The sequence below is a fragment of the Agelaius phoeniceus genome, chromosome 19 (assembly GCF_051311805.1).
Source record: "Agelaius phoeniceus isolate bAgePho1 chromosome 19, bAgePho1.hap1, whole genome shotgun sequence".
Taxonomy (NCBI): domain Eukaryota; kingdom Metazoa; phylum Chordata; class Aves; order Passeriformes; family Icteridae; genus Agelaius; species Agelaius phoeniceus.
In genome coordinates this window covers 3,005,754-3,021,938 of record NC_135283.1, presented here as the reverse complement: position 1 = coordinate 3,021,938, position 16,185 = coordinate 3,005,754, and the positions used below count along the sequence as shown (strand labels likewise).

At 41.7% G+C, this 16,185-nt stretch overlaps 1 protein-coding gene across 2 annotated transcripts in view; it reads left to right on the top strand.

Moving 5' to 3' along the window:
- Nucleotides 1-16,185, top strand: part of TBCD (tubulin folding cofactor D) — a 125,965-nt gene that overhangs the window by 51,913 nt on the left and 57,867 nt on the right. For both annotated transcript variants that reach the window (XM_054645190.2, XM_077188123.1), the window contains exons 16-17: nt 11,190-11,247; nt 16,121-16,150. In XM_054645190.2, the coding sequence (XP_054501165.2) occupies nt 11,190-11,247; nt 16,121-16,150 (88 nt within the window). The remainder of the gene's footprint in view (nt 1-11,189; nt 11,248-16,120; nt 16,151-16,185) is intronic.

Sequence of the window (16,185 nt, the reverse complement as noted above, 5' to 3'; positions counted from 1 at the left end):
CAATACAGGTGTTATAATTCACGCCATCACAATCAGAAGCCAACTATTTCCTAATTACAACACACTATAAGTGTTTCTTGGCCTATCAACTTTTACCATACTATAAATACCTTAAAGCCAATCATCTGAAATTACTCTGTGTGGGTCCAAATACAATGCATCTTTCATAGTTTTCTTTCTCCATTATATATCAATATCCCATTTCCTAATTACAATACACTAGAAGTGTTTCTTGGCCTATCAACTTTTACCACACCATACATTAAAGCCAATCATCTGAAATTACTCTTTGTGGGTCCTAATACAATGCATCTTTCATAGTTCTATGTCTCCATATATATCTATGTATACATCTATATAATATTTCTTAATTACAATACAATATAAGCATTTTTGGCCTATCAGCTTTTGCCACACCATGCTGCAAATGCCTTAAAGCCAATAATCTAAAATTACTCTTCGTGGGGCCTACTACAATGCATTTTTCATAGTTCTATGTCTCCATATATATTTACATATGTATGTCTATATCACATATATGATATGATAGATATCTATCTATACATATCTATATCTCTCTATATCTATCTATATATCTATATATATCTATATATATCTATATATCTATTGATATATCTATATCTATATATGATATCTAGTCTGTTTTGCAAGGCCATCCTTTGAAATTTGTTTCTAGTTCCATTTCTCTCTCAGCAATGCCTGTCCTATCCCATGGCATTTCTAAGTCACCATTTCTTATCTCAAGGTTTACCATACATATGCGCACAGTGTGAGCCTTCTGCCAGGTTTTGAGAATTTCCTACAAATCCATTTCCCACAATTCCCCCTCTCTCTTGAACTGAGCTAGGAAACTAATACAGGTCATTTTTTAAGTCTATTAAAACTTAAGGTGTCTGCTAACACATATGCTGAATAGCTTAAAAGTAAAGAATTGTGTATGGGTGGGTGGTGGTGATGTAAACATATCTATTTCCTTTTTGTGTGATGACTTCAATTCCCTCTGTTCACCTGATTTTCAAAGGAAAATCCAAAGAAACTCACTGTAAGATGGATAAGAGAAATCAGTGGAGGCTTTGCAGGGTGTCATCTTCTGTCTGCTTGATCCACCTTCTCTGTGGAGACCTCAGGGACATCAGCTCAGGGAATTTAAGAGAAATTTAAGTTTAAGAAAGAGAAGATTTGGAACCTTAGTTCAGTAGAGGCAGAAATAACAAACTATTCTAAAATGGAGGAGTTGCTTTATGGAGTCATAAAGGGCTGGAAGTATTAGGAGAAAACTTAAGGAAGAGGTTGTTTCTTACTTTTTCAGCTGTGTCTTGTTCCTAACAATCCAAGATTTGTGGGACTTCGTCAGATGGGTGTTGTGCAAAGAATAAAGCATATTTTTATTGACCAGCTTACAGCTTCCAAATTGAGCAGGTTAAGTCTAAAAGAATCAAGTATACCTCAGCTCTACTTCTATGCAAATTATAATTTTCCTTTTAAAGTGTTCCAATTCAAAGATTATTTTGAATAGAAGATAAAACCACTTCCAGTTTCTAAAAGGGGTAAGAACCTTACGTGGCAATACTAAATCCTTAACACAGCACTTTTGAATAGCAGGGGTTTTATTACTAAGAAGGTGTTTGAGTTAAAGTTAACAAATACATGAGAGGATTTTTCCTCTTTTGATGCCTTGTGGTTTTATAGAGCAGAGTGCAGGATTTCACTTAGCAGTGAACAGAAGTACCTGGTGTAGTTCTTTTTCAATCCATGGTTTCTGTTTCAAAAGACTTTCCAAAGTAAAATCTTTAAGAGATTTCCAAATCTGTGCTACTGCAATGGTGGACTACAAGTTGCTGCAACTTTTCCCTTAATACTGTTGCTATTTTTGCAGATACAAACTGGTTTTACCTTTTTTCTCCTGTCTCATGTTCTCCCTCCTCCTTGCCTGTGGGATTCTCTCTTTGTTGTTTGGTCTTTTTGTTGGCCACACACTGGCTGACATTTTGAGGTTTCTGAACGGGTGACTTGCACTGCAAACACACAATGTGGCTTCTCACAGTTTCTTGGCACACTTTTAGTACAGCCATTGACAGCAGCTTTGTCTCCATCAGAAGGGTTTTATCAGTGGTCATTTAGTATTTTCTTTAAAAAAAAAAAATAGAAGTTTGGACTATGCAGTGATCTGTGGTTCTGGATATGTGCTTTAATTTTTAGGGACTTCCTTGCTTCTAGATTGCTGACAAAACTATTTCAATCTCCTCCAAAAAGCCTACTTTGCCCACACAGGGCTACCTACTGAGCTCAGTAGGCTCCCAAAGATTATGTGACTATTTCTTTATTCTTTATTCTTTAAAAACAGTTTTTAAAGTTCTTTGAGACAATCTGTGAATGAATCCATTTTTATTCCTGGACACAGTGTCCTGGCTGCTCTCTGCTGGTTTTCACCCCTGTAGTTTCATTTTCAGTGCTGGTCCTTCACTGCAGGCTCACCCAGCAGGTCTCTGCCCTGTGGAGTTGCTCCTGGTGTTTTTTGAGACCTTGATAAAACCTTCCTGTCTAAGAACCTGCTGCCCATCTTCTTAAGGTCAAGCACCATTTTCTTCCATTTTTTCCACAGAGAGCAGACAAGAAATGCTGAGACATTTTAGCCTTGTTTCTCTCATGAGGTGTTTCATGGTGTTTTGATGATGTTTCATCTACACTGGCATAGATTGTGAAGGAGAGGAGCCTGGTGACTCTAAGCTGTGATAGGATGTGATGCCTAAAACTTCCCCTGTTTTGGGATAATTTTTGGAAAGAGAAGGTGAAGCTCTAGGATAGCCCTGCTTCACTTTGGAATGCTAGCAACAGTGACATTTGCCACAGTAAGTTATTAATGAGATATTGTATTTTGAAGGCTCATATTTAATTCACTTCTAGCTGAGTTCATGCTAAATTATCTGTTGTATGAAATTCTTAACTGAGGGTACCTGAAGATGTATTTGCACAGTGAAATAATCCTATTATATTGTATTATTGTAAATATTGTATTTTAATTGAGGCTGTAAATACAATCTTGTGCTCTTGTTTTTAATCTAACCAGCACTAATGGTAGCAGTGAAGGCACACTGTGACCAGAGTGGTAACAAATGCTTCTGGCAGAGTGGTAACAGCTCTGCAGAGTTACATTTATGTTCTCACTGCCTGCAAATCTTTAGTCTTGGTATGGCCAGACTTGTCCTGAAGTCTGGTTCAAATCTGATAATTTTTCTACATTGGTCATCAGCTTGGTGAAAATAAAAGCTCTGCTTCCATCCTCTTGAGTTGAAAAACTTTAAAGGTTTCTTTTAAGGTTGGGATTGCTTTTTGCTTGTAGAAGCTTAAAAAGGCCAATTGTTAGTGTTCAAGCCTTCCCTTTATCAGAATTCTTATCTGCTCTGTCAGAACTTTTCTTGTGCTCATGATGCTTTGAACAATATATTTCCTATTTCATTTCCTCCTTTCCCCCTGCCATGCTGCAGTCTTGGTCTCCATAGGCTTGATGCAGGTTTACCTTGTGATGTTTCAGGTTTTGTGGTATTTAGTTTTATGGTCACAAAGCTTTGTTGGTGGGACCTCTGGAAGAGATGTTTATGGCAGGAGTTGTGTTTCTGAAGAAGCTGGTGCCCTTCAGCTTCCAGCCTCTTCTGGAAACCAATTATTTTCTTTTCAGGAAAGTGTCAAATGACAATATTTGAGATCCCTCTGCCTGTGGTAGTAAAACCAATGAGAGCTGTGGCTGTGCCACCTGTGACAGCTTCAGCTGGGGATAAATTGGGGGGATGGAGAGAAACACGGGGTGGAAGCTGAAAATTGTTAATGGACAGCTGTAAGGTGTTGTGGTTTGTAATATTTTAGTTTTCCAACAAAGCTGCAAGGTATTTTAGCAAGTGTTAATTCTATACAAGGCTTCCCTTAAAAATTTTTGTAGTTATAGTGGCCATTCCTTTTCTAAATCAACTCTTCAAGGTAGAATTGCTACTCCAAAGAGAAAAGGTGAAAAAAAAATTCAAATAAAGTATGACACACAGTTTCACCTATTGTGTCAGCAAGCTGATAATTACACACGGCTTTTTTTTAAATCTAGCCTTAGGTGTGTCACTGTTTTACTTAAAGAAGAGTCATCCTTCTAGCCACAAGCAAATTGTTGCTACCCTTCAAAAATGCAGCACTCAGCATCTTGAAACAAAATGCATAAGATCCATTGTGAGCTGAATTACACAGCAAAAACGTCTGCCTGGATAAGAATACACACTATTAGAGAAAAATAGTAAACACCTTCCAAAAGTGTGATGAGTGATTGCAGTCCTGAGCTGCTGGCTTTGCTTAGTGCTGGGCATTGCACAAGGTTGATCCTGGACTCGGTGTTCAGCTGCTGGAAGCACATGGGACCCACTTAGGTAGCAAAATCCATAAACTGGGTCCTGCCCTATGCCCCCTTAACAGCAGTTACAGATTAAAGCAGAGGGTGATTTAAAGCAGGGGATTCTTTTTTCCTTTTCTTGTATCATTTTGTCATTGAAAGACATTCAATTACATTTTTTTTAGCAGTCAAGGAACATAAATATTTCACTTTGGACCAGTGGAAAATCACTTTAAACTGCATCAAGTCAGATTGTTTTTTAGTAAAATTTCAGACAGTGCTTTAAAATAAATCCTTCTCTCTATATTTACTGTCAGCTGATTCTTCCCTTTTTTTATGAATGTTCTCTTCAGTGATGAAACTGGCAGAATACTGAAATTGCAAACTTAGATTGCTGTAGATCATAAATCAGCCCTTCTTCTTCCTGACCTTGCCACTCTTTTAAGAAAAAACAAAAAGAAATAAAAATATAGAGAGCACTTATTGGAAATACATGCCTGAGAGTGTTTCTAATAGCACTTGCTTGTATTTTTCCATGTCAGTTTTTTTCCCAATTCATATTTCAACAATATACACTTGCTCATCTGCTTAATGGTCTCTTAAAGTCTAGTTAAACTGGTTTCTAAAACCTTGCCTCATCTATTCAAACTACAGGACCACAAAAAGAAAATTCTTGGCAATGTAGATGAAACTTGACTTCTATTGCAGGACCATGTTGCTCTTTTTTGAGATGCACACACTGAAGTTGCTGTTTAAGCATATCTTTATAAAAGCACCACTTGACTGAGCTTTGTTTGTTTCTCTCCCAGTCTCTACATGCAGCCTCTCTTTTTAAGCTTACCTATGAGGAAAGTGAAACAGAATTTAATGACTTGGAAATGTGGGTAATTTGATTCCTGCCCCCTTGGGTGTGGAAGTTGCCGTCTGTGAAGTGGCAGGTGCACAGTAAGGAGCTGAACTGTTTTGTTTAAAACCTAAACAAAAAAATAAAAAGGAAAACATACTTGCACCCTGTAATACAATTAGAGTGATTAAATGGTTGCTGGCCATCTGAACTGTGTGGAGCTGTGCAGGGTGCAGGTTCCTTTGCCTGTTGTGGCTGCTGTGGGGGGTCAGGGGCTGGGATCTGAAACCAGAAACAAGTTTCAACAAGTTTCAAAATATGACCTTGCAAAAAGATCAGATGTTTTAGAGAATTAGGCCGGTGTAGGAGGGTCAGGAGCTGGGATCTGTTTGGATCTGGGATTTCTTGAGAACTTGTGAGAAATGGATTTATAAAGGATTCTCAAAACCTGACAGAAAGCTCACACAGTCTTATACATCTGTATGCAAACACTGAGATAAAGTGTGCTGATTTAAGAAGGTCATGGAATAGAGATGACATTGGTGAGAGAGAGATTGAACCAGAAACAAGTTTCAACAAGTTTCAAAATATGACCTTGCAGAAAGACCAGATATTTTAGAGAATTAGGCTGGTGTAGGGGGGTCAGGAGCTGGGATCTGTTGGGATCTGGGATCTGTCTCTGTGGGTGCAGGGCACCAGGGCAGGCAGCCTTGGCTTCCCCAGGGTGCTGCCTGGCTTTGGGAGGGGGGAACAGGCAGGTGTGGCTCAGGATGGATGATGGAGCTTGCTCCAGGGCAGGATTGTCCTGCAGAACTGGGGAAATCTGAAGCATTGCTTTAAGCTATGTCTTGTACTGTGATGAAATATGGGGAATGGCTTTCTGCAGTTATGTTCCTGCAGAGGAGAGCTGGGTGCTGAAGGCACTTGGGCAAAGGGACCTCTGTATCACAGACCCTCTCCTTTCCTCTTTCCCCTTTCCTTTTTCTTCTTTTTTCAGGATTTGTAACTCCTGTTCTAAGCATTTTTCTTGTTGCTCTTTTCCACATGTGTATTTCTTACACTTGGACCATTTTACTTCAAATTTTTGGACTGGAATAACTCACTGAACAGCACAGGAGGGTGGGTGGTGAACAGGATGTGTGAGAGCTCTGTGTGAGCTGGGTTAGAGGGACTGCAAAAGTAGCAGTGTGGAAATGGGAATGGTCACAGCATTTCTCCTTCTCTTTAGACCTTCTCCTAGATAAATGGGAGGAATTAAATCTGAGTCATCTGCAGTGTGGCTGGAGCAGGCCCTTGTGCTTGCTCCTTGCCTTGTGGGGCTCCTGCAGTGGTCTAACACAGCTCCATGGGGTAAAGTGAACAGGGGAGCTGCTCTGGTCTCAAACATTTTTAAAAACCTGAGTCTAGATGTGTTTTCATCACCCAGCTCCCTGTGCAGCCCTCCCAGGTGGGCTGGCATGAGTGGGGAGGTGCAGAAGGGGCTGTTTGCAGCAGCAGTGCTCCACAGACCCAAGCCTCACCTCCTTTTCTTGCTTGCATTGTTCAAACCCACGTTGCTTGTGGTGGTTCTTGTGCCTTTCCCTTTCCTAACGTACAGCAGGGAGGAGAGTTTGCTGTCCTGGTACCACTTCACCCTTTTTAAGGCTCAGGAAGGAAATTTTGGTTTTGTACCAAATAGGCAAGAGGTTTGAGAGTTTATTTTTCTCCTCCCACAGCTTCAGGGTGGCACACTGGGGTTGATGGCAGCACATTCCCAGGGGATAGCAGCAGGATCAGCTTCTTGCTGCCTGTGGCTAGTAGAGACTGGAAGTGCCTGCTGCAGGTGGTAAAAGGAGTTCAGGTTTATTGCCTGGTACACCTTGTGCTTGTGAGCTGAGGGCAGCTGGTGCTTGTGCTTAATTCTGTGTTCTGATGTCTTTCACCTGGCCCACCTCTGCTCCCTGGGTCTTCCCACCTTGTCAGGGAAGGGAATGAGACCCACAAGGGCTGGGGAGTGCTCACTGACATACTTGGAGTCTTCTGACTTTCCCTGAGGCCAGTTAGGTGAGGCCTTGGGAGGATGGATAATGAGGAAAGGGAGAATTATCAGTTGACTGATAAAATTGCAACTTACTGTTTAAATCTGTGTTTATTGTGGACTTAATTGCTGCTGTGCAGGCTCCATATCTCTTAAGGGGCCAGGAAAGTGTTTCCATGGGGACTGAAGGGTGCAGAGGAGAGAGGAAAGGTGTTCCATGGGGATTGGAGGGTGTAAAGCAGCCAGGAAGGGTGTTCATGGGACTGGAGGGTGCAGAGGAGTCAGGAGAGGTGTTCCATGGGACTGGAGTGTGTAAAGCAGTCAGGAAAGGTGTTCCATGGGACTGGAGGGTGTAAAGGGGACAATAAAGGTGTTCCATGGGACTGGGGGTGTAAAGGAGTCAATACAGGTGTTCCTGGGACTGGAGGGTGTAAAGAAGGCAGGAAAAGTGTTCATGGGACTGGAGGGTGTAAAGAAGGCAGGAAAGGTGTTCCTGGGGACTGGAGGGTGCAGAGGAGTCAATAAAGGTGTTCCATGGGACTGGAGGGTGTAAAGGAGTCAATAAAGGTGTTCCTGGGGACTGGAGGGTGTAAAGGGGACAATAAAGGTGTTCCATGGGACTGGAGGGTGTAAAGGGGACAATAAAGGTGTTCCTGGGGACTGGAGGGTGTAAAGGGGACAATAAAGGTGTTCCATGGGACTGGAGGGTGTAAAGGGGACAATAAAGGTGTTCCTGGGGACTGGAGGGTGTAAAGAAGGCAGGAAAGGTGTTCCATGGGACTGGAGGGTGTAGAGGAGTCAATAAAGGTGTTCCATGGGACTGGGGGTGTAAAGGAGCCAATAAAGGTGTTCCTGGGGACTGGAGGGTGCAGAGGAGTCAATAAAGGTGTTCCATGGGACTGGAGGGTGTAAAGGGGACAATAAAGGTGTTCCATGGCACTGGAGGGTGCAGAGGAGTCAATAAAGGTGTTCCATGGGACTGGAGGGTGTAAAGGGGACAATAAAGGTGTTCCATGGCACTGGAGGGTGTAAAGGGGACAATAAAGGTGTTCCATGAGACTGGAGAGTGTAAAGGAGCCAATAAAGGTGTTCCATGGGGCCTGGAGATGTAAAGAAGCCAGGAAAGGTGTTCCTGGGGACTGGAGGGTGTAAAGGAGTCAATAAAGGTGTTCTGGGGCCTAGAGGGTGGAAAGGAGCCAGGAAAGGTGTCCATGGGACTGGGGGGTGTAAAGGAACCAGGAAAGGTGTCCATGGGACTGGGGGGTGCAAAGGAACCAGTAAAGGTGTCCATGGGGATTGGAGGGTGCAGAGCCATCCTCTGCTCCTCCTGGCAGCAGGCAGGTGTGGTGCACTTGGGGCAAGTCAAGACATGATCCTTTGAGTAGCTTAGACAAATATCCCCCTTGCTTTGACATCACCAGTTTCTTTCTGTTAGGAAATCCTGGTGCAGTATCACATAAACTCCCACGACAGAGCAGACAGGTGAAGACACCTTTGAGCTGTTCCACCCTCTGCACTAAGCCTGGCTCTGGGGAGGATGTGCCTGTGCTTCCAAGTGGGAATTAGCCTGAAAAGAGCATTTGTGGAGTTTGATAAGTTAGAATGCCTCATTAAAAGGATTACCATGGAACAGTGAGTGCAGGCTGATTTAGCAATCTAACGGGGCACTGACAGAATTCCTGGGGTTTTTATTTTGCTCACCCAGTGTTGTTTGCAGCACTGAGTGACTCAGGTGGCAGCACAGACAATACACTGCTTTATACAGACAATTTACTGGCTTTATTTACACAGCTTTCTCTTAAGGTTACAGAAGAATAAGAAAAAATGGAAAATGTGATTATAAATGAGCTCTTGTTTGATACAGTGAGAGCAGCACTCAGGATTCTGAGCTTCTTGGTGTGATGAGGGGTTTTTTGTGGTTGGTTTTTGTCCCCACCCTCTTCAGAAAAGACCAATATTGAAATACTGCATAACTGACAAATTACTTACAATAGCTAGAATTACTGTTCTAGTCTGTATAACCAGAAATGTCAGGCAGAAATTTGCTTCTATTTGGTTTCAAGGATCATTTTCCTCCAATTCCTTTAGTCTTGAAAGTTCTCTAATTAAAAATTTATGGGAGCTAGTCATATCATTAAAACTATATACTTATTAAGTGTCCTTTTAAAATAATTTTTAAGCCTCTCTGTGTGTGCCAGAGAATTAGCAAGCCTTGATTGATGCCTTGTGAAGGCTGGCCTAGAACAGAGTCTAGACAGAGTTAAAGAATAAAGTAGGGATTTATTAGCATATATCAATGGATATATTTTGGGTAGCATAAAAGCCTAGCTAGGGTTACACTTAAGATGGATTTAAAATGGTTATAAAATGGATGAGTTGTCAGGGAGTCTCACACTTTCGTAAGTTCTGCTCCATTTGCATCTTGCAGTTCATTGTCCCATTCCAGCTTTAGCCCATGCAGTCCCATCCTTGTTTTTCTCTCTCCAGCCCACGGTGTTTGTGCTCCTGGGCTGAGATTTGGATCATTTGTCCTTGGTGCCCAGCTGGAGCAGGAATTGTTTTGTCTCCCTGCTCTGTGCACAGAGCTCAGCATCCCCTGATGTGAAGCTCAGACCCACACACTAAAGCAGCACAGAATCTGAAAAATAGAAAAGCCAAACCTGAGGCCTCAGTATGAAGAGTGTGTAGCTGACCCAGCAGTTTTCAGCAGTGAGCCATCAGTGCTGTTTCCTGATGGAATGATGGAATGCTTCCTGAACATTTGCTCTTGCAGGCTCTGGTGTTTGGGTGACCTCCTCTCTCCTCTTGTCTTTGTGGCAGACAGGGGTATTGCTCCTGCAGGTAGCACTAAGAAAGCATTAACTGCCTTTAGAACCCTTTATTGGGGTTTGTTTTCATTTCATTCTGACTTTCTGGCTCCTGTTTTCCCTAATGGATTTAAACTGAAATTACAGAGGCCAAGCTGACTGTGCGTTTCAGAGAAGTGGAACAACACAGTATTCATCACTGTAGGGAACTGATAGCCACTACCCAGGGAAGTTTGATATTATCAGTGTAATTAATATCCTTATGCTGAAGCAAAGCTATCTTGAATTTATTTTTCAGCCAGTATTTATTTCCGGTTTTGCCTGGAGTCAATAAATCATGTAATGAAGAGTTTCAGGCTTTGAAAGGAATAATTTTCTGCTTAAATGATTCTCCTGAAGTGATGTTTATTTGTTGCTGGAGTTAATTGAATGCTGGAGGTGGATTTCTAAAGCTGCAGACTGGGTGTCCTGGGATATATTCTCTCTCCTGTGTTGTGTGGCACATCTTTGAACAGCAGCTCTTTTGAGGCACCAGAATTACCCTGTGCAGGGTCACCAGACTTCATGCATGAAGAAATTGTTTCACATAATCATCCTTCTGTCTCTAAAGGGTCACCCTAAAAAACTGCTTTGCAGTTCATCTTGCAGGTCTTACCAGGATTTGCATGTTAGATTTTTGTGCCTTGCAGGATGTGGCTGTTCCCGTGGGGATAACTGCAGCTTTCCATGGCTTCACTTGGTGCTGTGTTTGCTCCTTGCACAAGCCTTGCTGTACATTTGGCTATTGAGAAACTCTATTTCCAAGTTTTCATTTAAAATAGCACCGAGTCTCACATTTGACATGATTATGTCCAGCTTTTAAACCCCTGCTCTGTTGAAAATTCTGTGTATTCCAGAAATTCCTTTGATACAGTGGGGTGGCACTTGTGCTGTGGGAAGTCCACAGCAAACTAGAGAAACAAGAAAGCACAAGGTTACTTCAACTCAGGTTTTAGTTCAGCCTTATATTTCTAAATAATAAGCTCCTTAGAGGACGTGCTGCCTGCTCTGCTTAGAAGGCTGAATGTTGAAATAATGGCATTGCACATTCCTTTTCATAAATTTGTACTAATGCTCAATGTTTTATTTCCTCAGTGCATTGGTTATTGCTGCAGTATTTGATCGTGATGTTAATTGCAGAAGAGCTGCTTCTGTAAGTTACCACATCCAGCTTCCATCTCTCTGTTATTTTTTATTTGTTTTCATTTAATAATTTGTAGACTTAATTATGTAGAACTGCAGTAGAGAAGCAAAAAAAAAAAATGGTTTTTAAAATCCTTCGAAATATCTTGTGAATTTAGATGTTAAGTTATATAATCCACAGATGCACATCTGGATTTATGGCCACAGTTAACAGTCTGCTGTATTGTTGTCATGATGATCAAGATAAAGTATCTAAGAAAGAATTATTTAGCATTTTTTTAGTCACAAGATCACAAACAAAAGGGTCCTACATAATACACAGATATTGGCTTTTTTGCACAGTTCCAGTCTGGGGAGTTTTGTGAGGTTACAATTTCCTGATTGTCCATCAGCTGTTACTCTTTATTCAAGGTAAACTGAAAATTTCTAGGATAATCTCTCTCCTTCAAACATGTTTTTAGGTGTTATATAAAACTCTAAAACTCTTTCCATAGGACTGGGAATTTTTAAAAGAGTGACAAGTCCATTAGTCAGATAAGGCAGTGAATAGAACTGACACCAAAGTGTATTCTGTGGAAACTTCCTGTAGAAATATTTATGCTGTTGAGAGTTGAGAGTAGTGTTCTTAAGAGAAGAGAAATGATGGAAAATTACAAATTTCTATACTTACAGAATTTGAGAAGAAAGAATGGATATCTTATTGATGAGAATTTAATTTCAATGTTGTAGACATTGAACTTGCTTTCTTTAAAAAAAAAAAAAGTGTGAATTGTATCTTTTAACAGAAAAACCAAATTATCTTATGCAAATGTAAAAAACTCCACTCTCTAACTGTATGAACTCAAATCAGAGTGTCTGCCAAAGAACTGCATCTCTGTTCCTGACAATAAATGTCACTGTGAATGTGTTAAAAAAAAGAAAAGAAAAGAAAAAAGGCAATTTTTTCAATATGCACATTACCAGGTCTGTCTGAGTTTTTGAGTGAAATTTTGCAGAGTGCTGTGTTTAGAAGATCAGGAGGGTTTCTCAGGGATACCTGGCTAGCATCCTCACTTTTTGTAGCCACACCTGTGCTGCTGTTGAAGCTGCTGAATGAAGCTGCAGTGTAATTGCTGGGGAAGTGAGTCAGGGCTTGAGCAAGCCCAGCTCAGAGCAGGGCAAGCCAAGGTGCTGCAGATTGCTGAGCAGTGCTAGAACCTTCCCTGCTGTACAGCTAACAAACATCAGCAATGCTGCCTCCCCCAGACTTCAGCTCCTACATTTTAGAAACTAGAATTTGCCATTCTTGGCTAATTTAAATCCCTTTATTCAAATCAGTTCCTTAGAGGAATTTCTCTTCCTGAGAGCTGCATGAAACATTAGGGAGCATAGGTGGTGAGAAGTGAATTATTTGTGTGATGCCCAGGATTGTCCTCAGAATCAGGGTTTATATAGACACCAAGGAGAAATCTTTGTGACACAATTGCCACTACAAGTGTGCTGCTTACCTTTGGTGGCCTGATTTAATCATCATTTGAGTGTGTGTTTCTACACTTAAACTGGTAGTTTGGCCCCATGAGCTTTGTGCTAAACCAGCCAGATTCAAGCTGAGAGCTCAGTGCAGCCTCAGTATCTGTATTTCTAATTAAAACCCAGCACATTTCTCATCACCTCCCTCTTCTGCTGTAGCCCAGGCTCCTGAGCTGTCTGCAATTCAGCTGCCTCCAAACTCATTAATTTTTTCCCTAGTACTTCCCAAATCAGAAAGAAATACTTGCTCAAAGTTTGGAATAGCTATTTGATGGACATTTATGAAATTACTGAAGCCTTTTCTCTTGTTTTAGAAAGGCAAAGAAATATTTTGTGTTTAGCAGCCATTATTACAATTTTGAAGAAAAATACCTGGGAGTGCTAAATATTTCCAATCATTACTTACAGTTAAACACATATTTAAATAAACAACAGGTTTTACTAGATTTTCCATCTCTTACAAGATGCAATATATTATAATGCAGAGCACCAATAAAATAAAATGGTGAATAGAGACATTTTGAACCCTGAGGTTAGAGAGAATAGAACAAGACTCTGCTTTTGAAGCTCCACAAGCATTCTGGGCTTATGCAACTCTTTCATGAATAATCAGTATAAGGAATAATCAGATGAATAAGTGATGTTGAATTGGACTCTATTCAGCTCTGACATCTCAAAGAGAAGATTTTTTTTCCTCTTGTTTGACTGATAGTATTTAACATACCTGGTTTTAAACTAAGTATTGTTAGAGAATGTTGTAGTATTTTTTTCAGTTTTTGTGGGAAAGAAGAGTGTTCAGTTTGGTGACCTTGGTTCTGGTCTCATGGAATCTTTAAATTAGTATCTTTTTATCCAGTTTTTCCATCTCCAGAAGGGGATTGTATAAAAACTGAAAAATTACTCTCACAAAACACTTTAAGTCTTTGGCATCTCTTAGGAATTTGGCATCTTGGAGGAATTTCAGGGCTTTACAGATTTTGTATCATTTAGGCACTTGCCTGAGCAGCACATTTTTAAATGACACTGTGATGCAGTGGTTGAGCTATGAAATCCCTTGGATATGATAGAGAATGTCATACTCACTGGAATATGCCTGTGCTGAGTAAAAGAGGGTTTCAGTAGCATAAAATATAGAATCATCCAAGTGGGAAAAAGCTTTAAGATCATCAAGTCCAGCTGTTAACCCAGCCTATCACTAACCTGGATACACCAGAGTTACCAGAAAATACATTCTGCACCCCAAACATATCTTTTCTTATGGAATGGGCTAAAAGATTATCACCTGACTGCCTTCTTTCCACCAAGGGGGAGCTCAGAGCTGCACAAATAACTGCTTACAGCTTCATTAGATCTGCTTGATCTCCAGAGGGTGCATGGCATAAAACACAGCCTGTGCCTGCAGTAATGCATTGAGGGCAGCATAAAGCAGGACCTAAAGCTGGAAGTAGAAAGAAATGAATGGTGCAGAGTGAGAGGCACCCTGTCCTGGAGTGAGGAGAGGAGGGGAAGAGCTTGTGGCAGCAGCTGGGCTGCAGCATCAGCAAGGAGCATGTCTGCATCTTAGGCTGTTCAGAGTGACCCTGAGAAAAGTTTGAAAGTCTCTTTTCCCAGCCTGGTGCTTGAGGAATGAATCAGGGCTCTTAATTTCTCAGTCTCAAGGTTGTTTATTGTTTCTTATCTATAAAATATTTTCTCCTGCCCTGCTGAGGTCCATCCAGCAGGGCAGTTCCAGGCACTCTGCCTGCCCCCAGGGCAGTGTTATGTCTTTATACTAAAAATACATTATTTACAATTACTTCTCAATACCTATCACCTGTGTTAGACACTGAGCTTCTACTCTAAACCAATCCAAAAGTGCCACCATCACAGCAGAAGATGGAGGCCAAGAAGAAGAAGGAGAAAGGCTGGACATGCCCATATCCCTCCATCTTGCCTTCTGGACCCCCATACCAGAAACCCCAAAATCTATTTTTTCACTGCGTGATAACTTCACTATTATTCTACCTAAACTCTTGTGGCTTGCTGATCTCCATCTAAGGTTGGTAACTTGCTCCACAGGTCATAATCAAACCCCCAGGTGTTCTGGGCTCTGTGCCAGGGTCTCTGAGCCCCCTGGCAGGGGTCCTGGCTGTTCTGGACAGCCAGAGGGATGTGCTGGGTTCCCACAGGAGCAGCCCCAGGGCGCCGCTGCAGCCCCAGCTCCTGCCCCATCCCAGCTGGATGTGCTGCCCAGGGGCACTGCAGGCAGCAGCTGGGATCCAGGCTGTGCTCCATGCCCTGAGCTGCCAGCAGCAGCTGGAGCTGCCTGGGCAGGCGTGCAGGGGCTGCAGGCAGGAGCCTGAACAGGCAGCAGCACCTCGGGAGGCTCCGGCTCCATCCCGGCTGGCGTCAGCCCTTGCTCCACCTGCAGAGTGGGATCCTCCTCTGGAGCCAGCTGAACCTGTTGTTGTCACAGGTGGATTACCACAGGGCTGCTGGAGTTGTGGAGGAAATACAGAAGCTCTGGCTGTCCAAATTCTTGTGGTGTTTCAGTAAACATTGGAGCTTCTCCCCTGTCCATTAAATATCAGTTAATGAGCGTTGTCCATCACTGGAAAGCTGCGTGTGCAGAGAGAGTTCCATGGAGAAGTGTCCAGATAACAATGGTTTCCCCTTTCTTGAGAGTTAAAATTTACAGAAGCTTTTGTTAGTGCTTATGATTTTATGGCCTTTAAAGGGATAAAAATAATGGGCTTTTTTCTGAGAGAGAAAATTCAAGTAGGGAATTAAGCAGGTTTTCTTCTCTATGCCCTACAAGTAGACAGATTAACTTCCTGCTTGTTTTCATTGTATTTTTGCAAGATTTTGAGTTTATTTAGTGAAAAATACTGGAGATGTACATGAATTTTGTCTTCAAATTTAACAAGCCCAGTGTTTCAGCATGCTTTCAGACACATACCCTATAGATAAATATTGCACTCTCAATGTTTTTTCCCAGAGTTTTCATTGACAAAGAATTAAACTTTGCCCACTCTTAGCAGATGATGTTGAAGTCAGACAAGAGTGAGTTGCCTCAGTTGCTGTTGTCTACAGGTACTGACTTTGGATCCCAGGGCCAAGCCTGGTGTCACTCCCAAGCACTTGTGTGGGTGTGACAAGTTTAATAAACCTGAATTCTCAAACTGCTGCCAGGCAACATAGGGCTCCAGGAACAGAGAATGTGGAGATGCAGAAACAGAAAAGCCCTGCAGGCTTGTTCTACTGACAAAGTTTACTTTATTTAAAACAGAAAAGCCATGGGTCATTTATATTGTTGTGTGTTTTGAATTCATCATCTGGTGTTTATCAAAAAGCAAACCTGACTCGTTTTGGTGTGTTTGTTCTCTGTTCCTCAGGCTGCCTTCCAGGAGAATGTTGGGAGACAGGTATGGTGACTTCCCTGCATCTTCATTCATTTGTG